The sequence below is a fragment of the Rhinatrema bivittatum genome, chromosome 6 (assembly GCF_901001135.1).
Source record: "Rhinatrema bivittatum chromosome 6, aRhiBiv1.1, whole genome shotgun sequence".
Taxonomy (NCBI): domain Eukaryota; kingdom Metazoa; phylum Chordata; class Amphibia; order Gymnophiona; family Rhinatrematidae; genus Rhinatrema; species Rhinatrema bivittatum.
The window spans coordinates 174,546,320-174,572,959 of NC_042620.1; the positions used below are offsets into that span (position 1 = coordinate 174,546,320).

The 26,640-nt window shown below is 45.8% G+C and overlaps 1 protein-coding gene across 2 annotated transcripts in view; it reads left to right on the top strand.

Moving 5' to 3' along the window:
* The window catches only part of ITGB2 (integrin subunit beta 2), a 142,055-nt gene extending 116,872 nt beyond the window's left edge, over positions 1-25,183 (top strand). For both annotated transcript variants that reach the window (XM_029606168.1, XM_029606167.1), the window contains 4 exons: positions 560-776; positions 7,383-7,594; positions 21,821-21,990; positions 24,292-25,183. In XM_029606168.1, coding sequence (XP_029462028.1) covers positions 560-776; positions 7,383-7,594; positions 21,821-21,990; positions 24,292-24,357 — 665 coding nt within the window. In that variant the 3' untranslated portion in view covers positions 24,358-25,183. The remainder of the gene's footprint in view (positions 1-559; positions 777-7,382; positions 7,595-21,820; positions 21,991-24,291) is intronic.
* Positions 25,184-26,640: the final 1,457 nt, after the last annotated feature.

Consider the following 26,640-nt stretch of genomic DNA (forward strand, 5'->3'; position numbering starts at 1 on the left):
ACGTTTCTCTTGAAGTTCTATATAGGTTATGTTTTGCAGCTGTGAGTCTTCTTGCTAACCCATCAGGCCCAGTCCACTTCTTCATCTGTATGACTCACTTTTTAGTTAAATAAAAATTCACACCCAGCTCCTCTTCTGCAAGAGAATAGACCATGGAGAGGCAAAAGCAATACAAGGTATAACTGTGTATAGTTTGACTTATTTCAATTACTAACTATAAATTTGGAATGAAATATATTTGCATAGATTTATTATTCTATAAACAATTCACCAACATGCTGCCCATACAAAATGTACCCAGGTAAAAAGAAGCAGTGAGGTGTGATTTCCTATTGTCTGGATAGTGCTGATTTTGATCGGTGCCCAGACAAAGATAGCCAGGTAAGTCTTATCAGACAAATACCTGTCCTAAAGTGATCTGGATATCTGAGTATATTCAACAAAACACTTATATGTGTACATTTCACTGACTATCTAGTTGAGGTTATCTGGATTTAATTTCCTGCCTGCCAGCTTCCTCAGTATGGACCTCATGGTTAAAATATGTTTTTCATTTCAGAGAGAGGAATCTGTGACTGTGGAGAGTGCAAATGCAGGACAGGTTACGAAGGGAGTGCATGCCAATGTGAAAAATCAATAGAAGGATGCTCAAATGCACAAAGTGTGTGCAGTGGACGTGGGCAATGCCAATGCAATGTCTGCCAGTGCAAACCAGGCTACCAGCTTCCCTTCTGTCAAGTGTGTCTTGGTTGCCCTTCACCCTGTCCTAAATATGCGTAAGTAAATTACAGACATACTCACAAGGTCCATAACTCAGCAGACTTTTTTTTTTTTTTTTTTGCATTACTGAGGTAACTCTAAAATAACCGTGAAGAGAACCTTTGAATTGCAGTGATGCCAAGGGAAGTCCATCCCAAAGATTGACATTTACTGCCCCACTGAGTGAGGCTGAAGGCCAAAAAGTGAGATTTTTCAGGCAGTGCATCTAGGGTATAAATCTAGGTGATTCAAGCTTTGTGGGAGCACTGAGAGGAGAGGATTACCTTGCAGGTGGCTGAAAGGAATCAGTAAGTATTTCATCGGAAATGTTTTAAAAGTATTGGGGAGAAGTATACTATTGGGGTATATTATTTAGTGTGTGTGTGTGTTTGTGCTTTAAATAGTCAGTAAGGGAGATAATAAATAGAAGTTAGTGTATTTGTATTTCCCAATCCTCCCACCCCTCTCATACCCACCTTTAGCTCATCCTTTAATTTATAGGCAGGTGCCACTTTCACACTAAAAAAAAACAAAACCTCAGCCTTTTAACTTCACTTCACAAATTCCCCACACCTTATTGAGAGTTTGATCATTCCCTTGTAGGCCACTACCAGACAAATAGAAGTAGATCTTTAAAAAGTAGTACATGCGCGCATACTTTTGTTCGAGCAACCGGCGCGAACAAAAGTACGCCGGATTTTATAAGATACGCGCGTAGCCACACGTATCTTATAAAATCCAGGGTCGGCGCGCAAGACTGCGCAAAATCGGCAGCCTGCGCGCACCAAGCCGCGCAGCCTGCCTCCGTTCCCTCCGAGGCCGCTCCAAAATTGGAACGGCCTCAGAGGGAACTTTCCTTCCACGTTCCCCCACCTTCCCCTCCCTTCCCCTACCTAACCCACCCCCCGGCCCTACCTAAATCCCCCCCCCCCACCTTTGTTGGGCAAGTTACGCCTGCTTGAAGCAGGCGTAACTTGCGCGCACCGCCTCGCATCCCCCGGCACAGGCTGCAGTGCCGGGGGACTCGGGACTGCTCTCCCGGCCCACCCCCGAACCGTTGCTACGCCCCCGGACATGCCCCCGGACAAGCCCCATTCACGCCCCCTCCCTCCCCTTTTACGAAGCCCCTGGACTTACGCGCGTCCCGGGGCTTTGCGCGCGCCGGCGGCCTATGCAAAATAGGCGTGCTGGTGTGCGAGTGCCCTGCGTGCGTAAATCCGGGAGGATTTACGCGCGCAGGGCTTTTAAAATCTAGCCCATAGTGAATAGGGATGTGCAATCATTTTTCCCGAATTAGGCAATAATGGGAGATTTCAATTACCCCAATATTGACTGGGTAAATGTATCATTGGGGCATGCTAGAGAGATAAAGTTCCTGGATGGAATAAATGACAGTTTTATGGAGCAATTGGTTCAGGAACTGACAAGAGAGGGAGCAATTTTAGATCTAATTCTCAGTGTAGCACAGGATTTTGTGAGAGAGGTAACTGTGGTGGGGCGGCTTGGCAATAGTGATCATAATGGGGCAGATTTTCAAAGGGTTACATGCGTAAGATACATGCGTAACCTCCAAAAAACTGCCCCTGTCTGCCCCTGCGAGCGCCGAACCTATCTTGCATAGGCTCGGCGGTGTGTGCAAGCCCCGGGACACGCGTATGTCCCGGGGCTTGCAAAAAGGGGCGGGGCGTGGGCGGTCTGGGGGTGGGGCGGGGCGTGGCCATTTGCCGCTGTGTCCGGGCTCACGGGCCGGCTGTCGACTGGTGCTCGAAACTTCTTCAACAAAGGTAAGGGGGGGTTCTAGGTAGGGCTGGGGGGCAAATTAGGTAGGGGAAGGGAGGGGAAGGTGCGGGGGCACCTTCCCCTCCCTTCCCCTACCTAATTTGCCGGAGTGGCCTCGGAGGGGTTCCCTCCGAGGCCACTCCGATTTCGGAGCGGCCTCGGAGGGAACAGAGGTAGGCTGCGCGGCTCGGCGCACACAAGTTGCACAATTGTGCACCCCCTTACGCTCGCCGACCCTGGATTTTATAACATGCGTGCGGCTGCACACGCATGTTATAAAATCGGACGTAGATTTGTTCGCGCCAGGTTGTGCGAACAAATCTGCGCCCGCGCTTAGGTTTTAAAATCTGCCCAAATATGATCAAATTTGAATTAATGACTGGAAGGGGGACAGTAAGCAAATCCACGGCTCTCGTGCTAAACTTTCAAAAGGGAACCTTTGATAAAATGAGAAAAATAGTTGGAAAAAAACTGAAAGGAGCAGCCTCAAAGGTAAAAAGTGTGCAAGAGGCGTGGTCATAGTTATAAAAAATACCATCCTAGAAGCAGAGTCCAGATGTATTCCTCACATCAAGAAAGATGGAAGGAAGGGAAAACGATTACCGGCATGGTTAAAAGGTGAGGTAATAGAACCATATCGTATGGTGCAATGCAAATCCAAAAAAGAGGAGGAGTTAGGGGCGGGAGTGGGCTGGGTTTGCCAGTCTGTGAAGTGCTATCACACAGACTTAACGCTGATTTTAACTACACCTTTTTCAGTAGCGTTAAGCTGTGCGATAGCTTGCGTTACAGGGCAGTAAGGTGTTAGCGCATTTCGCGATGTCTCCTGAAAGGCCTGTTTAGTAGGTTTGAAGCTCTTTGGGGGAGAGAGAGAGAGAGAGAGAGCCTAGCCATAATGTCCTTTCCCTAGATAGGTATTTTTTCCCTATGGGAGGCCCACCTAGTAACTCGAGGTGAGGTTTAGGTATTAGTGTAGGGGGTTAGGGGCCACTTTGACATTCAACGTGAGACGTATTAACAGTACAGTGGTCTCTTATGAAGATTTGATGACCTACGGAGAGAGGAAACGCACCCAAAGATGAGATTTGATGATCTACGGAGAGAGGAAACTCACCCAAAGATGAGATTTGTGCAATGTTCTCTCCACCTAGCTTGATGTTACCCAGGTAGAGTGTCCCTGGAATAGAGGCAGGCCCTTCACCACCTTGCTAACTCGAATAGCTAGCAAACAGAGTATGCTTTTGTATCTGGGAAGTGTGACGTTATCACAGGGGGACGCCCCTGAGATTTGCGCCAAAGAAGGAATAAGAAGCGGCGCCCTATGGCAGCTGAACAACATTGCAGGATGCAGCGCCCAAGCCGGACCGGGGATGCCGGAGAGGATGGCAGGCAGACGCCGCGGCAGCCAAATGTCCATCAACCACGGGAAGACTCGCCAAAGAGGTAAGGAGGGCGGAGTGCAGATGTCGGGCAGCGACAGTCGTAATAAGGAGCTGCCTTCTCCTTACCCCCAGGGCCTTTAGTTCCCAGCTGGACCAAACTCTTAACCCCGTGCTTAGGGAAATGCCCTAGAAGCAGACTTCCTTTCTGGGCTGTCTTAAGGTGGACTGTCAACTTTTCTATCCGGATCAGGGCATGGGCACTAATGCATGAAAAATGGGGCTCATTGTGTATGAGGTGCAAGACAACCTCCAACTGTGTGACATTCATGCTTAATATGTGAAATTTGGCATGTGTGGAACTGACTGTTAATGAGAACCAAAAGCTGAAAGTTTATTTATTTATTTTATTTAACATTTTTTATATACCGAGGTTCAGGTAACAATGTTACAAATCACTTCAGTTTACATATAACATTGGGATGACTTAACATATGAGTCTTACATAGAACAGGAAAATGAACTTGGAGAAAAATTGAGTTAACTAATACATATTAAGACAACAAGTAAATAACAGCAATCTTATAGAGAGGCAATTAGTCAAGTATCTAGTATTTGAAACTTAACAAGATGGATTTGCAGTTAATTCTGGTATTATTGAATAAAATGGTATGAAATGAAATTGTCCAGGTGGGAGGGTATTGTGAAATCAGCTCAGGCGTAGGCTTGGGTGAAAAGCCAAGTTTTAAGTCTTTTTTTTTTAATGTGATGGGGCATTGTTCAAGCCTAAGATCAGATGGTAGAGAGTTCCAGAGGATAGGACCTGCTGTGGATAGGGCTCTTTTGTTAAAGTTCTTATGAGACTCAGTAGGAAATTTAAAAAAAAAAAAATCTCCCACTGAAATGCATTAGAGACAAATAATTTCAGAGATGATAGTGGGGAAAGGGTAATATTTTTGGACAAAATGTTATGAACCCTCTTGTAGCGGTGCTATGGGAGGCTCCTTACCTCTTCCTGGAGGCCGCTCTGAAGCCGGGGTCTCGCCTACGAACTATCCAGGATTTGCTCCAGGGCCTGGGAGGCCTCAATGTTCTTGGGGCCTGCCTGAGGCTTCCTTGTGTCTGCATGGACTTCCTGGTTTGAGCCACGCCATTCTCCCTAGGGGCCGGCCCACAGCACTCCTCCGTAGTTATAGGGCCAGCTAGGTGTGGGCCACCCAAACTCCTCCCAGGGAGTCGCCAGTCTGCAGCCCTATAAAAGGACTTCAACTTCCAGTCAGCCTTGCCTTGGAGTTACTTCACTCTGGAGGCTCCTGCCTGAGTGCCGTCAGATCTTCTTCGTGGAGCTCCTCTTCGTTTTGTCTTCTCGTCATGTCATACCTTGTCAAATTATGTCTTCGTGCCTGAGGTCCTCGTCCAGGTGTCCTGGTGTCTTGCCTTGATCCTCTGCTTCCTGATGTTCCTGGTTCCTTGGTGTCCTGCCCTTCTTGGTGTTTGCTTCAGCACTCCCGAGCCTTCTGGCACCTGTCAGACCCGACTCCCTCGGAAGACGTCTTTTCCGAGCATGGAGTGGCCTGCAGGTGGACTGGTGTCCTGTGCTCCTGAGCCATCCTGTCCTGCCAGCCTTTGTGGAGTTTTGGGCGACATCTGGCTTCGTCATCGAAGTCCCACTTCGACTGGATTCTTCCCTGCGCTTGTCCCGTTCTCAGCGTGGTCCATGACCAGCCTCCTAGGGCTGTGTAAGGCGCGCAGTGGGACAGGGTGCTCCGCGACCAGCCCATTGGGTCCGCCCGTGAAGGTGGGCTGTGTAGGGTGCCCTGAGAGACAGTGCCAATGTCCTTCCGCCCAACCTCTCGTCTCATCTGGACTTCGTCAAGTTCCTCGTCTCGTCCTGGATGCTGTTGCATTAGTCTTGGTATCATGTCAACGTCTTGTTCGTGATGTCGTCGCATTGACCCTGGTCCGGGATGCCGTCACATCGACCATTGGTCCGTGATGTCTTCGCATCAGCCTTGGTGTCATGTCTTGTTCCAGCCCTAGTCTCTGATGCCGTCCGCATCAGCCTTGGTGTCATGTCTTCGTCTGCAATGCCGCAGCATCGACCTTGGTGTCATGTCTTCGTGTCAAGGCCCGTCTGCCCTCGACCTCAGACCAGGCCTGCTGCTCCATGCCGATCCAAGCGGCAGGTCCGAAAGGGCTCGGAATGGTCAGAGGACCATTCACATTCCAACATCATCCTGTTGTTGGCCTGGGGAGCTTGCAGGCCTGGCAGAGGGTAAGACCGTCAGCCATGCTGAAACACGCCGTCAACCCTCTGTTCGGTCCTGGATCCGTCTGGGGTCAGGCTGAGGCCCATGGGCACACGAAAACACCCTTACGTAACAGAATGCAAGGCCTTTCGAGGCCCCTTTCTTGACACAAAAACAAAAGATTGTTGGTAACCCTATAATGGCAATGCTATTGAATTATGTGGCATTAGGACACTTTGATGATATAGCGTGAAATAAATTGAAATACATAAATAAATAAATTATAATGACTGGTAAAGCCTATTGGATTAAGGAGAGTGGGAAAATATGCATAAAAGGCTCACTATCAAACACTTATGACATCATACCATTCTTAAGGTAGAAATTGTTACAAACTGTGAGGCAAATGGGGCCTTCCACGGGACATCTAGAGGTCGATATTCAACACCACTTAGCTGGTTAAGTGGTGAGGTTTCAATATTCAGTTGTGCTGAGTGACCACCACTTAAGTGGATAAATGTTATCCGGCTAAACAGTTAGCTAGATAAATGAAGTGTGGGATGGGGACATTCCAGGGCAGAGCTACATATCTGGCTCACTCATGATTTTCAGGGAGTCCTTTTTCAAATTGCAGTGGGCCATTATTGCTCGCGATAACGCCCTAATGCACGCGATAACTACCGCTTTGCGAATCAAAAATGTAAATTAGGGAAAGGGTAGGAGTTTGGGCAGGGTTTAGGAATGTTTGGGTCCTGTAGCGCTGCGGAAGATAATGTATCTCACATTATCACCCGCATTAGTGCCAGAAATAGCTACAGCTATTTCATTGGCGCTCTGGGAGCGATAGTGTGCAGTGCGGCCGCAACGGCGGCCGTACTGAAAACACACCGCCACGATACATCCACCTGCTCACTATTGCCCCTGCCCATTTTTTTTCGCGGCTCATCATTCCGCTATGAATGATAAATCCAGGTTTTAGTTAGCTGGATAAGTTTAGGAGTGCTATTCAATTGCCCTACAGTTAGCCGGATAAACTTTTCCAGCTAAGTTTAAAATTGCAGAGTATATAGTTGCGCTGCTGAATATCGCTGAATATCTCAGACAAGTTAGCTGGATAAGTTTATCCAACTATCTTAAGCAGTCATATAGTGTCTCAGACCATCTTTATTATGGTAAGGCATTCACTGCTTTTGATTGCTTTTTCATTTTTTTTCAGGTCTTGTGTGGAATGCTTAGTATATGGGAGTGGGCCACATGAGAAAAACTGTTCTATGATATGTGCAGCACTTAGTGCTACAGAGGAGATCCCGCCATCGCCAGAAGGCACTATTTGCAAAGAGAAAGATTCCACAAACTGTTGGATGCATTATGGCATGGTACAAGAGGATGGTGATGAAAAATACTCTTTTAAGATCATAAAGGAAAGAGGTAATGTATATATGCTTAAGTTCAATTCTCTATTAAAGTCAAGTGGTGGTCAACTTTTTCAACACAATGAAAGATTTTTTTTACAGATGAAACTATAAACTGTAATCTTGCTTTGTATCTGTTGAGTTGTAGAAACTAGAGAAAAGTGAATTAAAACACATGGGATTAAGGGAAATATAATCAAGAGATGCAAAACGACATCCGTTTTACCCATGGAAATGTTCTTTGAAAATTGTCCTCTTAAAGCAAAAGAAGATTTAGGCCAGGAGGAAACCAACATTACATCTATTTGTATATTTAAAGAAAGGGTTTTATAATGCAGAGCTCCTGAAGCCTATCACAGCCATTAACCCTACCTCTCTTCTACAAGCTGCTGTCTGACTGGATGCCAGCAACAATTAATCCTTGGGTCAGAGAATAAAAAGAAGGTAGAAAAACAAATAGAGGGCTCGACATGTTCAAAGTCAATTTTATGCTAAAAATTATAGGTGAAAAAAAAATCTCTACATATAAATCCAAACCTCAAACTCGGGGAGTAGCAACAATTAAAGCCCTTTAATTCCAAACTCTAAGATGCTGCACTAGTTAACTATTGTATTTATTTTGTGACCGCACTGACAACGTTTTGCCAAGGGTGGAAATAAGGTCCTACACGCTGCGCAGGTATGTATTTCCACAGCCAGCAGCTCTTCAGCAATGATACAGCCGCTCCTGTGCAAAGGACTGATCGTTTGTGTCGTTGTTGGCAGGACCCGCCCCCAGCACGTCATTGAATGGGAACCTTCCCTTTCTCTCCCTGGCTGTTCTTTAGCCTGTAAGAAAAAGGAGAGATAACGAGAAATACTACAGACCACACAGACAGGCAATGGGGGGTAGAAACAAAGATAAACAGAAAGAGGCAAGACAGATCAGAACGGGAAAGCTAGGAGAAAGCGAGAGAGACAGACAGAAAAGGAGTTAGAATATTGTTAGACATTTGGATTCCTCTCCCTTCTCCTGAGACAGTGGGTTCTCTGTTGGCGTATAACAAATGGAATTCAGGCAGGAAGGATCCAACAAACTTTATTGCGAACACATCGTTCACAATAACAAATAATAGCAGGCAAAACTCATGGGCTTGGTTCCGGGCACATTCATTAAATACGAGGCACTTTGAGGTCGATATTCAAAGTTTCAAATTTCCCACCCCACCCCACTGAGCGGATACATTTTAGTTGGGTAAGTCGCAACATGGCTAAACCCTAGTTAAATAAAAAGAGGTAGGGTGAGCGGGCATTCCAGAGGTGTGGGTAAAATGTACCTGGATAACACTGATATTCAGCACTTGCTGGATAAATTTAACTATATAAATGAGTCAGAGAACACACTGTCCTAAAGTTAGCCAAGTTTACCTGGCTGACTTTCCCACTTCCTGGTTTACTCAATCTGGACTTCTTTGTGTAACCAACCCTTCACTGGGGCTCACTTTCAGAAGCTGCAGGGCGGGGAAACCTGCCCGCAGCCCTAGAATAGGGTTCCTTCCACTGGAGAATAGCAATTGTTATGGGGCCCAAGGGTATTTACACACACACACACGGTTTTTGTTCTAAAAATAGAAACAAAAAAGACATTGCAGAGTTCAAAGTCCAGAAAAATCTGAAAATAGATAAATGTAAACATTGAAAAAAACATAGTCCTGCACTTAAGATCAGAAACAGATTTTCAGTTCTCACAATTAACCCTCACAGTGCTTATAGAAACATAGAAATGACGGCAGAAGAAGACCAAATGGCCCATCTAGTCTGCCCAGCAAGCTGTGCACTTTTTTTTCCCTCTTACTTGTTACGCTTGGCTCTTAGTACCTTTTAGTTTTATTTCCCTTCCACCCCACCATTAATGTAGAGAGCAATGTTGGAACTGCATCTAATTTAATATGTAGCTTAGTTAGGGGTAGTAACCGCCACAATAAGGAAGCTACACCCATGCTTTTGTTTACTCGACTATGTAATTTAGTCCTTGTTGGTTGTTGTCTATATATATATAGATACTCTTTTCTACATTGCCCCTGCCGTTGAAGCAGAGAGCTATGCTGGCTATGCGTTGAAAGTGAAGTAACAGACTTTCTCCCCTGCCGTTGAAGCAGAGAGCTATGCGTTGAAAGTGAAGTATCAGACTTTCTCCCCTGCCGTTGAAGCAGAGAGCTTACTTGCAGTTTTCTCTCAAATTTGGAAACAAAAGATCCTCTAGACACTGTACTCAAGGCCTGTGGTTCCATTAGGAAAGTTAAGCAGTTGCCTAGAACAGTGGTTCTCAACCTTTTTCCCATCTTGACACACCTGACAGGCCACGCTCACATGTGTGACACAATTCATGGCGGAAATAAAAAGTAAAGGTCCGGTAATTATTTTTATTGTTTAAAATGACAAGGAAAAGATACGTATTTTGTCTGAACAGAAACTGCATAAATAGTAAACATCCCACACCAAAACAGCACCAATTTCCAGCACTTAAACAGTAACCACCTTACCTAAGAAAAGGCAACACTGAAAATATTACACCAGGCCTTAAGACACCAATACATCTCCTATTAGGAAAACGGACCAAGTCAGGCTGCTATAGAGCACTACACAGAAACTAGACGCCAGCAGAATACCTCACCTCAGTCACATGTGTTGACCCTCACCTAACAAGGAATAAAGAGACCAAAACGCATAACTAGAAGCATGCAGAAAAAACTGAATTAGAAACTGCAACAAGCTAGAGTCTCTGTATGCAGTGCAACAAAGGAAAAAAAGAAACATCACCCATCCTTATAAAACAAATCAAGAAATATAAAATCAGTAGCAGTAAAACCATACTAACAAAAAGAACAGATTATTTCGAAACAGCTGATGAGTGGAATATCCAATTAAAAACTCATATAAAAAAATTCTAGATACCAATAAAATATTTCAAAATAGCAGACACAAAGACCAAGTAATGAAAAATAAGGATACAAACATTTTTTTCCTCTGCATACCAGGGAACATTTGATATCCAGGTCTCCTGAGATTGTTTTGAATTAGCAGGAGGAGGGGTGGTTTGCTTGGAACTTTCTCCTCTCTCTCAGTCACATACCAGCGCTCTCTCTCACACTGGCTCTCAATTACACACCTATACATACATGCTCTCAGTCACTCACATATACACATGCTTTTTCTCTCACTTATATAGGCTCTTAATTACACATTTACACACATGCTGTCTATCTTTTCACGCTTACACACACAGGCTTTCAATCACACACATACATGCTTCTTTTTCTCTCACAAACAGACTCTCAGTCACATGCTTACAAACATGCTCTCTCTCTTTCTCTCATTTACACACAGGCTCTCAATCACATACTCACATGCTCCCTCACCTAAACCAGCTCTCAATCACACACAGACACACATGGTCTCTCTTTCTCTCACTTTCACACAGGCTCTCAATCACTTACAGGCCGATACAGTATAGTGCGCTCTGACGGAGCACACTGTTAACCTGTCATTGGACGCGTGTTTTCCCTTACCCCTTATTCAGTAAGGGGTGGAAAACGTGCGTCCAACCCGCCGAACCTAATAGTGCCCTCAACATGCATGTTGAGGGCCCTATTAGGTATGCCCGCGCGATTCAGTAAGTAAAATGTGCAGATGACGTCATCTTCCGGGGCCGGGCTGGTTTTCGCACCGCGGTCCCTTTAAGAGGTGGGGTCTCCGCCCACACCAAAGGAGGCCCCGTGCAGAAGACCATTTGCGGCCTGCCGCGTCGGGAGGGCTGCCGTGCCGAAGGGCCATTGGAGGTAGGAGGGCCTGGCCGAGGGCTGTCATGGCCAGGCGCCGCAACAGTACTCTCCCCTCCTAGAAGGACTGGGTTTGCCAGGGTGTATAAGATGGAAGTGCTGAAGTAAAGTTTTATCCAGGATATTGGATGATGGCTCCCAAGAGTTTTCCTCAGAACCAAAGCCCTCCCATTCAATTAAGTACTCCCACCGTCTGCGGTTACGATGGACATCAAGAATATCTCGCACTTGATAGATAGGGTCATCGTCAGATTCCACAACAGGAGGTTGAGGCGGAGCAGCATGGAATGAAGAGGATATTAGTGGTTTCAATAGAGATACTTGAAAAGAGTTATGTATCCGAAGACTGGCGGGAAGCCTTAAGTGGTAGGTTACAGGTCCCAGGCGTTTACTAATAAAAAAAAGGTCCAATATACCTGGGAGTGAGTCTCATGGATGGAGCCCTCAAGCGTATATGACGAGTACTGAGCCAAACTCGGTCTCTCGTGTTGAACAGTGGAGCTTGTCGACGATGTTTGTCCACCATCCGTTTGGCAGAGTTAGCCGCTTGTAGTAATTTAGAGTTAGTAAATTCTCATAGATCATGCAGTTGTTGGGCCAAAAGCTGAGCCGCCGGGGAGGCTACGGAAAGTGGCAAAGGAAGTGGGGTCTAGGCAGCTTGCCGTAGACAATCTGGAAAGGAGAATTCCTGGTAGCCGAGTGTACGTGGGAATTGTGCGAAAATTCGGCCCATGGCAAGAGTGTGGCCCAATCATCTTGGCGGTCATTCTCAAACAAGCAATGGAACATCTTCAAGCCTCTGTTGACACGTTCTGCCTGCCCATTCCCTTGAGGGTGAAAGGCTGTGGTAAAGTCCAACTGCACTCCAAATGTTTTGCACAGCACACCCTAGTATTTCGCAGTGAATTGAGAACTTCTGTCCGAAGTTATGTGTAGCGGGAGACCATGTAGGCGGAAGATGTGAAGAGAGAAGAGACGCGCTAGTTCAAGTGCAGATGGTAGTTTAGGCAATGGAATAAAGTGCGCCATCTTTGAAAACCGGTCAACCATGACCCATATTACTTGGTTCCCTGAGGAATTAGGTAAGTCCACTACAAAGTTTGTGGATATGTGAGTCCATGGTTCTCGTGGCGGCGGGAGAGGTTGGAGAAGACCCCATGGTCGACCGGATAACGGTTTCTGTTGGGCACAAGTCGAGCAGGAGCTGAAGTAGGTGCAAACATCCCGAGTCATGTGAGGCCACCAATAGTAGCGAGATAATAGTTCCAAGGTACATGCCCTCCCTGGATGTCCTGCGGTGAGGGAATCATGTGCCCAGGATAGTACCTTGGGACAAAGGCGAAGGGGAACCACCGTCTTCCCTGGTGGTGCAGTGTCTGTGGTGGCTAGTAAAACCTTAGCTGGGTCCAAAATGTAGCTAAGAGATTCTTGAGTGTCCTCAGATTCATACAATCTGGAAAGGGCATCTGCTAGAGCATTTTTAGTTGCAGGACGGTAGCGTAGTATAAAGTCAAAACGGCTGAAGAACAAGGACCAGCGGGCTTGATGTGGGTTCAAACGCTGAGCTTTACTGAGGTATTCCAAGTTTTTATGGTCTGTATAGACCGTAATAGTGTGTTGTGCCCCTTCCAGCCACTGCCTCCATTCCTCAAAAGCCATCTTTATAGCCAACAGCTCCTTGTCACCAATTCCGTAGTTCTTCTCAGCCTGAGAAAACTTACGAGAGAAATAGGAGCAGGGGAGTAGTGCTCCTTGGTTGGAGTGCTGGCTAAGAACTGCCTCTACAGCAACATCGGAGGCGTCCACTTCCACAATGAACGGCCGAGTTGGATCTGGGTGGTGGAGACAAGGTTCTTGCAGAAATGCTGTCGTGAGTCCCTCAAAAGCCTGTACAGCCTCGCTGGGCCAGTGCCTATGATCAGCTCCCTTCTTGGTCAGGGCTGTGATAGGTGCCACAATATGAGAATATTGTGGGATGAAATTCCTGTAAAAATTGGCGAAGCCAAGAAAACGTTGTAATGAACGAAGCCCCACTGGTTGCGGCCACTCCCGGATGCTAGCTAGCTTATCCAGGTCCACTTGGAAGCCGGTGGTGGAGACGATGAAGCCCAGGAAGGGTAGTGATTGTTTCTCAAAAAGGCATTTCTCCAGTTTTACAAATAAGCGGTTCTTCCTTAGACGTTGGAGAACCCGGCGGACATCTGAGCGATGGGTAGCCAAACTCTTGGAGTAGATTAGAACATCATCAAGATAAATGATTACTCCTTTATGGAGCATGTCCCGGAATATTTCATTCATTAAGTTCTGAAATACTGCGGGCGCATTACACAGTCTGAATGGCATCACAAGATATTTGTAATGACCGTCGCGCGTATTAAATGCGGTCTTCCATTCATCTCCAGGCTTTATTCCAACCAAGTTGTAAGCGCCACGCAAGTCCAGTTTAGAAAATACTCTGGCTCTGTGGAGGCTGTCTAAGAGCTCAGGAATCAGGAGATCTTTACAGGTAATTGAGTTGAGAAGATGAGGGGCGGATGAACCCCCGATCCAGATTTTCTTTTATGTATTGAGACATGGCTTGTGTCTCTGGCCCCGATAGTGGATAAACCCGGCCCCGAGGCGGAACTGTATTAGGTAGCAGATCAATGGCGCAGTCAAAAGAACAATGTGCCGGGAGGATCTCTGCCTCTTCTTTGGAAAAGACATCCGAGAAGTCGGCATACTGTGGGGGTGGATGAAGCTTAGTTGTGGCAAGTTGAACTTTAAGTTGCGTTCTCTGATGTAGACAAGTTGTGAAACATTCAGAGCTCCAAACCGTGATCTGGAGAGTCCTCCAATCAATGGTGGGTGAGTGCTCTTGTAACCAAGGAAAGGCCAGCACAACTGGGTGGACGGCTTTTTCCAAAATGAGGAAGGATATCTCCTCCTTGTGGAGAATCCCGGTATGGAGGGTTACTGGAACCGTGCAGGAGGTGACTCGACCTGGAAGAGATTCCCCTTGGATGGATGAGATGAACAAGGGTGATTTGCGAGGAAGCACCAGTAGTTGGAGCTGATGGACCAATTCTGCTAGGATGAAGTTTCCACCAGCCCCTGAATCGATGAAGGCCAGGGTCATGAAGGATCCTTGAGAGAACTGTAGCGTGACAGGAACAATACATTGAGGAGCAGAATTGCTCCCTAGGGTCAGCTCCCTGATGACCCCTAGGTCCGATAGTTTCCTGGACGTTCGGGACATTGAGCCAACAGGTGTCCCTTGCTACCGCAGTAGAGACACAATCCCATCCTTCTTCGGCGCTGTTTCTCCTCGGCTGTCAGGTGGCTCTGACCTAACTGCATTGGTTCCTCCCTACATTCTGATGAAGCCTCGGAAGCGGTTGGCGTGACCACTGGACGAGAGAAGGTAGGGGCCAAAGGAACCATTTGACGGACTAGTCTATATTCCTTAACACACTGCTGTAATCGCCGATCGATCCGACCTGCCAATTCAATGAGCGCTTCCAGATCATCCGGGATCTCCCATGCAACTAACTCATCTTTAATGCGAGGAGATAACCCCTCCAGGAAGATACCTCATAGGCTGTCCGCATGCCATCCCAGCTCGGCCGCCAAGGTGCGGAATTCTATAGCGAAGTCGGCCAGAGTGAGTGTGCCTTGGCGAAGGTTGAGCAGCTCAGAAGAGGCTGTAGACTGATGACCTGGTTCATCAAATACTTGGCGAAATGTCTGGACAAACCAAGGCAAGTCTCCCAAAATGGAGTCTCCGCGCTCCCAGAGTGGGGATGCCCAGGCCAGGGCTTTACCATCCAGTAAGGAAATGATGAAAGATGTCTTTACTCGGTCCATTAGGAACTGTTGTTCCTGCAGAGAGAACCTGATGAAACAGTGATTCAGGAATCCTCAGCACTGCTTGGCCTCTCCTGCGAATCGAGGTGGAGCAGGCATGTGAGTCTCTGAAGTCGAAGTTACTGGAACCATCGGAGGCGGAGCGGCAGCCCCTGTTCCAAAAGCAGAATCCAGGCGAGTTACCAGGCGTTCTACTGTGGCGGATAAAGTTTCTAGGCACTGCTGCTGCTGCAGAAGTCATTGAGCCAGGCCAGGAATAGCCTGGAGACCAGTTAAATCCACCAGGTCCATGGCCTTGCAAACTGTTACAGTTGTGGACCCTTAGTCCTGAGTGAGAGATGATAACCACCAAGGAACAACCCCAATGGACTCGTCTCTGGAAGATGGTATAGGAGAGCGGCACTACCTGGAATAGATTCCACGGATCAAGCAGTATGGCCCTCCGAGTAGCGGATAGCGTATGAACGCCGGCGAGCCCCTGAGGAGCGGGTACTGCAGGCGTTCACCCACTAGAAGCGCTACCAAGATGAGAGGAAGTCCAGGCAGAAGATCCGGGGCAGGCAGCGAAGATGCAGAGACGAAGTCCAAGCCAAGGTCAGGACAGGCAGCAGACAAGCAAACGAGGGACAATCCGAGGTCAAACCAGGAGACAAGACAGGAACTACCAGACGAGGCAGGAACAGCCAGGAAATAACAGAGAAACCTTGTGCAAGGCAATTACCTGGTTCCACAGTAGGGTTTAAATACCCCTGGATGATGATGTCATCTTCCGGGGCCGGGCTGGTTTTCACACTGCGGCCCCTTTAAGAGGCGGGGCCTCCGCCCGCACCAAAGGAGGCCCCGATGCTGGCTGAAGAGACGCCGGGGGAGCCACGCAGCAGACCGTGTGTGGCCTGCTGAGTCGGGAGGGCTGCCGTGCCGAAGGGCCATCGGAGGTAGGAGGGCCTGGCCGAGGGCTGCCGCAGCCAGGCGCCGCAACAGACAGTGTCTAACTGGCACTAAATATACCTTAAATTAACAGGTTACAATTAACAATTCCGAAAACTTAAAATTCATATCTGCTTATCTTAGTTCCTCTGCTTCTTCTGCTATCCTTGTGCATTCTGTGATATCTTCTTCTCATGCAACCTCTTCTCTCGCTCCTACTGGCTGGGGGTCTCTCCGTGGGCCTACAGGGACACACATGCAGCAGGGAGCTACAGCACAGACTAGAGGAACTAGGAGCTCTGCTCTCTACCTACAGAGATAGCAGCAAGAGGGTGGGGGAAGGAGCAGCACAGTGGCGGCAGCAGTGACCACCAAGCAGTGGGGGTGCATGTGCTCCCACCCAGTTTAGAATATTCAGGGGACATGAGTGCAGTACTAATATTAAGAGGACAGATACAGAGAAACACAGAGTATGACAGTAAACCACTAAGGACATCTAGTCTGCCCATTATCCTTTTCTGTTGCAGTACCACAGGGCCTGCCTGATATAGTAACATAGTACAGTGTACCTCAACCTTTTCAAGCCCAAGGTACACCTACATTAACAAAATTGTTGTGTGGCATACCAGTTTCCATGGAGCAGGCAGTGTGGACATGGAAGGGACTCGTATGGCTAAAAGAAGAGCTAGGGAAGCACTGAAAGTCCCAAAAGACTCCCTTCCAAATTTTAAAATGAAGGGAGAGAGGGGGTGGAGACGTATAAGAACCCATCATGATGGACCAGTTTCCTCTGAATACAAGTTCAGGATAAGGGATATGTTTATTTTATTTATTTATTTACAGATTTTTATATACCGGGGTACGTAGGTAACATCACCTCGGTTTACATTCAACAATAATTCAGCATTGCGCTTTACAATGAAACATAGTAACTGAACAATTACAATACCATGTATAATTTTGTAGTAATAGAATATAAACAATATATGGTAGACTGTGGAAATTAGGAAGAAGAGTAGAGGATTCAGTTCATTAATAGTAGGCTTTTTTAAATAACCAGGTTTTGAGGTTTTGTTTAAATTTTTTGTGGCAAGGTTCCTGGCGTAATTCAGAGGGCATGGTGTTCCATATAGTTGATCCAGCAATGATGAATGATCGTTCTTTTGTACTAGAAAGTTTGGTCAGATTGGGTGCTGGGATCTTTAGTTTGGCTAAATGCTGGAATCTCGTTGGGCGGTGTGAAGTTTTGAATTGAAGATGATCGGTGAACCAGAGCATATCTCTGTTTTGAATTGCTTTATGTATCAGCATCATAGATTTATATATTATCCTGGAAGCCACGGGTAGCCAGTGCAAAGATTGAAGTGCTGGAGTAATGTGCTCGTGGCGGCTTGTGTCAGTGATAATGCGGGCAGCTGCATTTTGCAACATTTGCAAAGGTTGGATAGTAGCTTTAGGTAGACCCAGTAGCAGAGCATTGCAGTAATCAATCTTAGATAAGATAGTTGCTTGTAATACTGTGCGGAAGTCATAATGGTATAAAAGAGGTTTAATACGTTTAAGCGTGTGTAGTTTGAAGAAACCATTTTTAACCGTATCCGCGATGAATTTTTTGAATGTGAGATTGCTGTCAATGATGATACCAAGGCTGCGTACTTGCTGTGAAATAGTGGAGATGTCTTGTGTGGAACCAGATTTGATCAGTGTTGTATTTTTCGGAGGTGAAATTATGATAAGCTCAGTTTTATTGGTATTGATAGCCAATTGGTTGTCTGTGAGGATTGTTTTAATTTCTAATAAAGCTGTCTTCCAAGTGCTCAGTGCATTTGTGATTGTGCTGGTAATAGGTATTAGGGATGTGAATCGTTTTAGGACGATTAAAATTATCGTCCGATAATTTTAATATCGTCTTAAACCGTTATGGAACACAATACAATACAGATTCTAACGATTTATCGTTATAAATCGTTAGAATCGTGAGCCGGCACACTAAAACCCCCTAAAACCCACCCCCGACCCTTTAAATTAAATCCCCCACCCTCCCGAACCCCCCCCAAATAACTTAAATAACCTGCGGGTCCAGCGGCGGTCCGGAACGGCAGCGGTCCGGAACGGGCTCCTGCTCTGAATCTTGTCGTCTTCAGCCGGCGCCATTTTCCAAAATGGCGCCGAAAAATGGCGGCGGCCATAGACGAAAAAGATTGGACGGCAGGAGGTCCTTCCGGAACCCCGCTGGACTTTTGGCAAGTCTCGTGGGGGTCAGGAGGCCCCCCACAAGCTGGCCAAAAGTTCCTGGAGGTCCAGTGGGGGTCAGGGAGCGATTTCCCGCCGCGAATCGTTTTCGTACGGAAAATGGCGCCGGCAGGAGATCGACTGCAGGAGGTCGTTCAGCGAGGGTTCCGGCGCCTCGCTGAACGACCTCCTGCAGTCGATCTCCTGCCGGCGCCATTTTCCGTACGAAAACGATTCGCGGCGGGAAATCGCTCCCTGACCCCCGCTGGACCTCCAGGAACTTTTGGCCAGCTTGTGGGGGGCCTCCTGACCCCCACGAGACTTGCCAAAAGTCCAGCGGGGGTCCGGAAGGACCTCCTGCCGTCCAATCTTTTTCGTCTATGGCCGCCGCCATTTTTCGGCGCCATTTTGGAAAATGGCGCCGGCTGAAGACGACAAGATTCAGAGCAGGAGCCCGTTCCGGACCGCTGCCGTTCCGGACCGCCGCTGGACCCGCAGGTTATTTAAGTTATTTGGGGGGGGTTCGGGAGGGTGGGGGATTTAATTTAAAGGGTCGGGGGTGGGTTTTAGGGGGTTTTAATGTGCCGGTTTTTCGATTTTTCGATTTTTCGATTTTTAACGATTTTTCACGATTTTTCACGATATTTTACCCCCCCAAACGGCAACAATACGATTCCCTCCCCCTCCCAGCCGAAATCGATCGTTAAGACGATCGAGGACACGATTCACATCCCTAGGTATGAGTATCTGAACATCATCTGCGTAGATGAAGTGTTGAAGACCCATTTTTGAAAGTAACCGACATAATGGTGTAAGGTAAATATTAAATAGTGTGGAAGAGAGAGAGGATCCTTGGGGGACTCCTTGAGATAGGTTTCTTAGCTTGGATTCACTTCGTCCACATCTAACACTATAAGTTCTGTTGCTCAGGAATGACTGAAACCATAGTAGAGCCAATCCAGAGATACCTATTTCAGAGAGGCGGGTAAAGAGGGTGTTGTGATTTACCGTGTCGAATGCAGACGTTAATGTGTGGGCAGCCAGCTAAGCAGCCGATGCAATGCAGTGCGCTCAGCTGAGTGCACTAATTAACCCACAGTTGGACACGGGTTGTGTAGGCGCAACCAAATCCCCTTATGCAATAAGGGAAATTAATAGTGATCATCACATGCACATGCATGTGAATGAGGCTATTAGTTATTTACTCTCAATAGAAAAAAAAATGTGCGTTCAATATGCACATTTTTGCGCTCAAAATTAACACCTGCCCAGAGCAGGCATTAATTTCTGAGCACCCCAAAAAATTGTACAGAAAAGCAGAAAATGGCGATATTAAGTTGGAGGAACAAAAGAAAGTTAGGGAAAAAAAAGACCAATCCCCTTTCAAGACAGCCTTCTGAAAGGTGATTGGTCCTTTCACTGACATGTAACAGTAAATGGATCAATCGGCAATAAGTGAAGAAGTGAATAAATTAATAATAATTGTCCGACACTTTAATTTTGATATATGTACTCCTTCTGACCTGTCCTAAACTCCCAGACAAGGGTACTGCAGTCAGGTTTGCAAAATGGATGCTGAATTTATCAGCTTCCATTTTCCTAACCCGTGGATATGTACCGGTTAGGAAAACGGACGCTGATAAATTCAGCATCTGTTTTCTTAACTGGTGGACAGCCGCCGACAGCAGACCTCTCTCGGGTGCACAAAATCGCCCCTAGTGCCTCCTTGACAGCGTGAGCCCTAATTTAAATATTGCATCATGCCCCTAGGAGAGGTGCCTGGGGGTGCATTAGGAAAGTGGGCGCTGAACAGTCAGTGCCTGCTTTCAGCGCACTTTTTTTGCATTGGCCCCAAGTTAGTTACCCTGGCTTCTGCATATAGCTGCCAGAGCTCCTCCACTGCTGCTCCCAACACAAATAAGTCCTATCTAGTGCCAGGATATTCATTCCCAGTCTCAGTCAGTTTAGAGATAGGACAGAGATGGACGGGCTCAAAGGAGGAGGCATTGTTTGTGCTGCACACAGCAGGGCCCAGCTATCTGTGCTCTGTAAGCTACCCGTTAATTACCCCACTCCAAGGCTCATGTTATTGCTAGGAAGAGGAGGCATGAATACACATGTTCTCAGAGAGGAGCTCCTACACCTTTAACAGCCATTGCTGGTGTCACTTGTTGCTGTGAGGTGCTAAAAGAAGACACCAGGTGCTGGGGTGGCTCTGAGCATGAGAGAGATTTGCATGTACTACCTCCATTGTATGCAAATCTGTCTTCTGCATATTCATTGTGGAGATCCTGAAAAACAGAACTGTTTGGCTCTTGAGGACTAAAGGTTGGCCACCCCTGTATTATATATTTGGGTTTTTGTTATCCCATGAGTGTCAGCCATTTGAAGCTTAATTAAAGTAGAAATGTGATACAGGGTGTGTTACATAATATTTATTCTTATTCTGAGTGGCATATCGACCATTCAAGAAGGTGAACTGAAATTGGTGACTTGCACACCTCCCAGCTTATGATCTGCGATTTTGGTTCTTTTTAACTGCACCCAGTGATTTGCAGATTATGACTCATGGGTAATGGTTTGAAGAGGGAAGTGGGTGTGTGAATAATATGAAGTGATTTAGCCCTGTCTACATGTAATGAATTCCAAACTCAGGCCTGGTAGAAGATGAGAAGGGAACACTCCAGTGCTGAGACCTTTTCTACCACAAAAGCCCTAATTTCTATGCTCAACAACCCAAAACGGAGTGTAACTGATACCCCCACATGGGCTCAATATAGTTCTCATTTACATTTTAAGCAGTACATTTAAAAGAAAGCTGTACATTTTGTGCTATATTTCAAAAATACACGCAGCAAATAGTAACATGGATTATCAGTCAAGGACACATTTAATTTCTGTGGCATATGAAGAACCAGGCTGGCAACAGTAAAGAATTAAGCCCTTACAGGCCGATACTGTAAGGAACGTGGGAAAACAGGCGCTCAGTGCTCAGCGCCCGCTTTCCCAACGCACACCCAGCCACCTCTCCTGGGCACGCAATCCTGTATTTAAATGAGGGGTCATGCTAAAAAGGAGGCACTAGGGACAATAGCGCGACCCTAGCACCTCCTTAGCAGCGGAAACCCAGGGGAGGTGACTGTCAGCGGGTACAGGAAACCGATGCTCAATTTTACGAGCGTCAGTGTTCTGAACCTGCTGACAGCCATGGGTTAGGAAAATGGATGCTCATAAAACTGAGCGTCCGTTTTTCCCTTCCCTGACCTGCCCACACTTTTTAAAAAAATTTTTTAACCTTTTTGGTCACTCTGACTTAATATCGCCCACCAAAAATATAATTGTAAAAAATAGTTGAGATGTGGTGGGAAATCTCTTGCTTGGGAACTGTTTAATAACAATGTGTTTTGTTTGATGTTTAGAGTGCCCACAGCCACCTAATGTTGCAGCCATCGTTGGGGGCACCATTGCAGGTGTTGCCCTAATTGGACTGCTTCTTCTTCTAACTTGGAAACTGGTGACAGAGTTGATTGACCGGCGGGAGTACAGTCGATTTGAAAAGGAGAAAGCGAAAGCCAAGTGGAGTGATGATGTACGATATTCACTTTAATGGAAGAGGGAATATCTATTTATTTGGATTGTGCTTTATATCTTGCCTAGGAAGATATTCTTATGAGTTCTGCTTTTATACTACAGTAGCTCTTCCTCTCTGTCATCATGATCATCTAGGGATGTGTAACTCCAAAATTATCAGTTCAGTTTGTTTGGGTTTTTTTTTGGGGGGGGGGGGATTTTTTTTGTTTATTTAAGGATAGATTTTAATAGCCCGGCACGCGCAAATACCGGAAGGTATGCGCGTGGCTGGGCCAGGCGCACACCGAGGCGCATTTTCGCAATGGCCCAGCCATGAGCGTATCTCCTGATACACGCGGAAGTGCTGGGCTTTGTGAAAGGGGCGGGCCGGGGGAGGGGGGAGTGGGGTCTGGGGCCAACTGGACAGCGCCCATTAAGCCGTGTCCCAGGGAAGCGCACACTGGCAGCTGGCCAGCACGCGGAACTTACTTCTGCTCGAAGGAGCAGGTAAATTCAAAAATAAAAAAAATGAGGTTAGCTGGGATAGGTTTAGGGGTAGAGGAAGAGAGGGGAAAAGGGAAGAAGGTAAGGTAGGGGCATAGGAAAGTTCCCTCCCAGTCTGCTCCTTAATTGGAGTGGACTGGGAAGGAACTGGTGTAGGCCTGATCGCATCGCTGCATGTTTTAACTAAAATCCCCCCTTGCATGTGCGAGTTGCAAGCCGCCCGCACATGTGTGCGCCAATATAAAAATCAAGCACGATTGTGCGCGTGAGACTCATATTTTATAACATGCGCATGGCGATGTATGCATGTTATAAAATCACCGCATCCATGTGCGTACACCGGGAACCGCATGCACATGGACACATGCACGCGTCTTTGAAAATCTAGCCTTTAATGCTTATTTTTTGTTCTGTTTGATTGCTTAATTAAAAAAAAAAAACATTTAAAACCACCCAAAACAAAAAAAAATCCTGAACTGATTTAAAAAAAAAAAAAAAAACACAAAACAAAAAAACAGGCCCCTTCCACCTTTTCACTTTACCATAATATAAAAAGGAGGTGATATTTTATCTATATTAGTCTCTGATGAGACCTCATTGGGAGCACTGTGTACAGTTGTGGAGCCTGTACCTTCATAAACCGGATGGAGTTAATCCAGAGGGCAGCCTCTAAAATGGCCAACATTTGTCATTATAAAACATATGGAGACAGACTTAAAGATCTAAACATGTATGCACCCTGGAGGAAAGGAAGGAAAAGGGAGATATGAAAGAGACATTTAAATACCTCCAAGGATTAAATGCAAAAGAGGCAGGTCACTTTCAATGGAAAGGAGGCTCTAGAACAACGGTTCATGGGATGAGGGCAAAAGGAGAGAAAATCAGGCATAATCTAAGGAAATACTTCTTTATGGAAAGGGTGGTGGAGCTTGTAATTGCTCCCAGTGGAGTTGGTAGAGACAGAGACAATGCTGGACTCCAAGAAAGCATGGGACAAACACAGAGGATCTCTGAGAGGAAGGGATTGTAAAGTTAAGTGGGAGGTGTGAAAGGGCAGACTGGATGGGCCATATGGTCTTTATCTGCCATGATGTTTTATGTTTCTATCTATGTTTCTGTCAATCAAAGGAACGTTAGGAGGAGGGTGAGACACAAAAGATTAACAATTCCAGCATTCACTAACTAGATCTCATATAATGAAGTACCGTAAATATGTTCCACCTTACATTATCTTTATCTTTTCAAAATAAAGATAAAGTCAATCAGTTCACCAAGAAGGTACGCAAAGGGATAATGAAATTTCTCCATATCCAAATTACAGGATGAAGAAGGTTTGATCTTTCAAATCAATTAGCATGGTACTTAGGAATGAGAAGGGGCTGGTAGATATGTTTCTTGTGTGCCTCACACCTGTCAGTATTTAATTTTCAGCAAGTATTATCTGAATCCCAAACGACAACTAACATAATTGATATTTGGAATCTGTTCACCAAATGTTCTTCAGGCAATTTCTGTTTCACTGCTTTCTGTACTCAAAGCATGTCTATTTCCTAATTTCAGAATCCTGTTTCTGACATCAAAGTAGCACCAGAACAGTTTTATTGAAACTACTGCATGCTGAAACCTAGCTTAATGGGACTTGTGTTAAATGCAGAATATGGTCTAAATGTACAATAGAGACCTGGAATATAAAACATGTGGGTGGAATGTGGAACAGATATTCTGAATTTGGGACAGCTAGCAGGTCTGTTTATTCCTTAGGAAACTACCTGACATTGTGATTAATCTAACTCATATATCTAATATCTCTTGCTAGGGTGATAATCCTCTTTTCAAGAGCGCAACTACCACAGTTGTCAACCCCAAGTTCAGCGGAGAATGAAGTCAAACTATCAAGTACTTGATAAAGTTCAGTCTAATGGAAAAGAGACATCTCAAACTTTTATATTTTAAATGCTTTGCTTCACTCTGTATTTTGATACTCACAGTCCCTTCCCCATCTGTGACTTGCTAGAGATCCTCCAAACTTTTGACTGAAATTTGATTCTGCTGATACTTACAAGAAGAACTTGTACTCGTTGAGGAATTTGTACTTATCCTGATATTAATCCCAGCAAAGAGCAAAATACTCATCACCCTTGTTTGAAAACCATAATACAACTCATACAATCTCATAAAAAGCAATCTACTACCAGAGTTGACAGATAACACGTTGTGGAGGGGAAAATCTCTTTTTGCTTAAAACACTGACTATTTTCCCATTTTGACCCTCCAAATAATGAATCCAATCCAGTGTATTTGACTGAGGGATTAAAAATCCCTCTAATAGTCTCGCAATAGCTTGTAAACTTTGTTAATCCTGCTGATCACTAGTCACAAAATTTAGATTCACACTTTATGTAAAATCATCAAACTATAAAATACTGTATATAGGAGATACCCAACCCTCCTCATAGCAAAGTAAGAAACTGTCCTTAGCATATTGTGGTAAGGAGAGGAGTAGAAGGACATGCTGGATGACATGTCCTTTTCATGTGCATTTTACAATTACTATAATCTGTGCTGGGCACCACAGATTGTTTACTCAACTGTGTTTGGGAGAGTTTGATGGCATTTTTAATGTATGATCCTAATGGAATACTGAAATGAGTGCTGTTAGATGTGTGTTGTTCAGTGTTAGTGCATTAAAGACTGAGACATGTCTGGTATGGGAAATGACTGGATGCAATTGGCAATGCTGAACCCGTTTATTTAAAGAATGGGGTACATTTTCAAAAGGTTTAACTGGCTAATTTTGGGAGTAAGCCGGTTAAACCTCACTGGTTACTAGGGATGTGCATTGTTTTTATGACGAATGAAAATATCGTACAATATTTCATAATTCGTCATGTATCGGCGGTCCCCGAAAATAAGAAAACCCCATATACAGAAAAAAACCCCCAAACCCACCCCAACCCTTCAGATCTAATTATTTACAATCCCCCACCCTCCCGACTCCCCTAAAAATTGCCTAAAGTCCCTGGTGGTCCGGCGGGGGTCCCGGGAGCGATCTCCCATTCTCGGGCCATCGGCTGCCAGTAAAGAAAATGGCACCGATAGCCCATTGACCTTACTATGTGACAGGGGCTATCGGTGCCATTGGCCGGCTGTTAGAATCTGCTATGCTGATGGGGGAGCAAGCAGATGGGGATTGGCAATTTGTTATGTTATACTCCTCCAGAGGGGAGGAGTAGCAATCTATTGTAATCTACTGTGGATACTCCTGTAGAGGGAGGAGTTTAGCAATCTTTTATGAATCACCGTGCGGAGTTGCAATCTGTTAAGAACTGGCTCCTGTAGAAGGAGGAGTTTAGCAATCTGATATGCTCCGTAGACGGAACTAGCAATCTTGTTATGATATAGACTGCTGAGTTGGCAATCTGTACCAGCGGAGTGTTAGAGAGGGTACTCAGCTGGACAGGAATGTAAACAGGTGAATCCTTGGGCTGATGGCAAATGATCCGCGGGAATACGAACTTTTCCCACGGCTACACGAAACCGAAAGCAGAAACGATCGGGCACCCAATGCACATCTCTACTGGTTACAATGGCCCATATCTGACCAACTAAATTTGACATGCAGGGATGTTAACTTTCAAAGGGGTGCATGGGTGCACATTGATGCATGTGCGTCAATACACACCCAGAACACAGCAATTTTATAACATATGCATGTATGCGCAAGTGGGGGAATTTTATAACTGGCACGTGTTCTGGTTTAATAGCCTTCACTCCCACCAGTTACCCCAGACTCTATAAATCCCTCAGGGATGGTGGGTTTATTTTTTTTAACTTGCACCTCCTCCTTAGCAGAAGTAAACGTATGCAACATTGGACCTAGGTATGTACCCAGGTGTGTAAGTATTTGCACGCATATCTCTTGGCCCTGCCACAGAATGCTCATGCCCAAACTATGTCCCTTTTTGAATCAGAGTGAGATATTCACCCAACAGGATTTGAGTGCGTATGTAGAGAGCTTTTAATATCCATTGGGCATGCACATGACCTACATGTGTGTACATCTCTTGATTTTGGCAAGTGCCAGGCTTTTAAATTTTACTTCTAAGTGCGCAAAGTGCATAAATTTACCCAATTAAAAAATGTAAGGTTCCAATGGCGTTCCTGG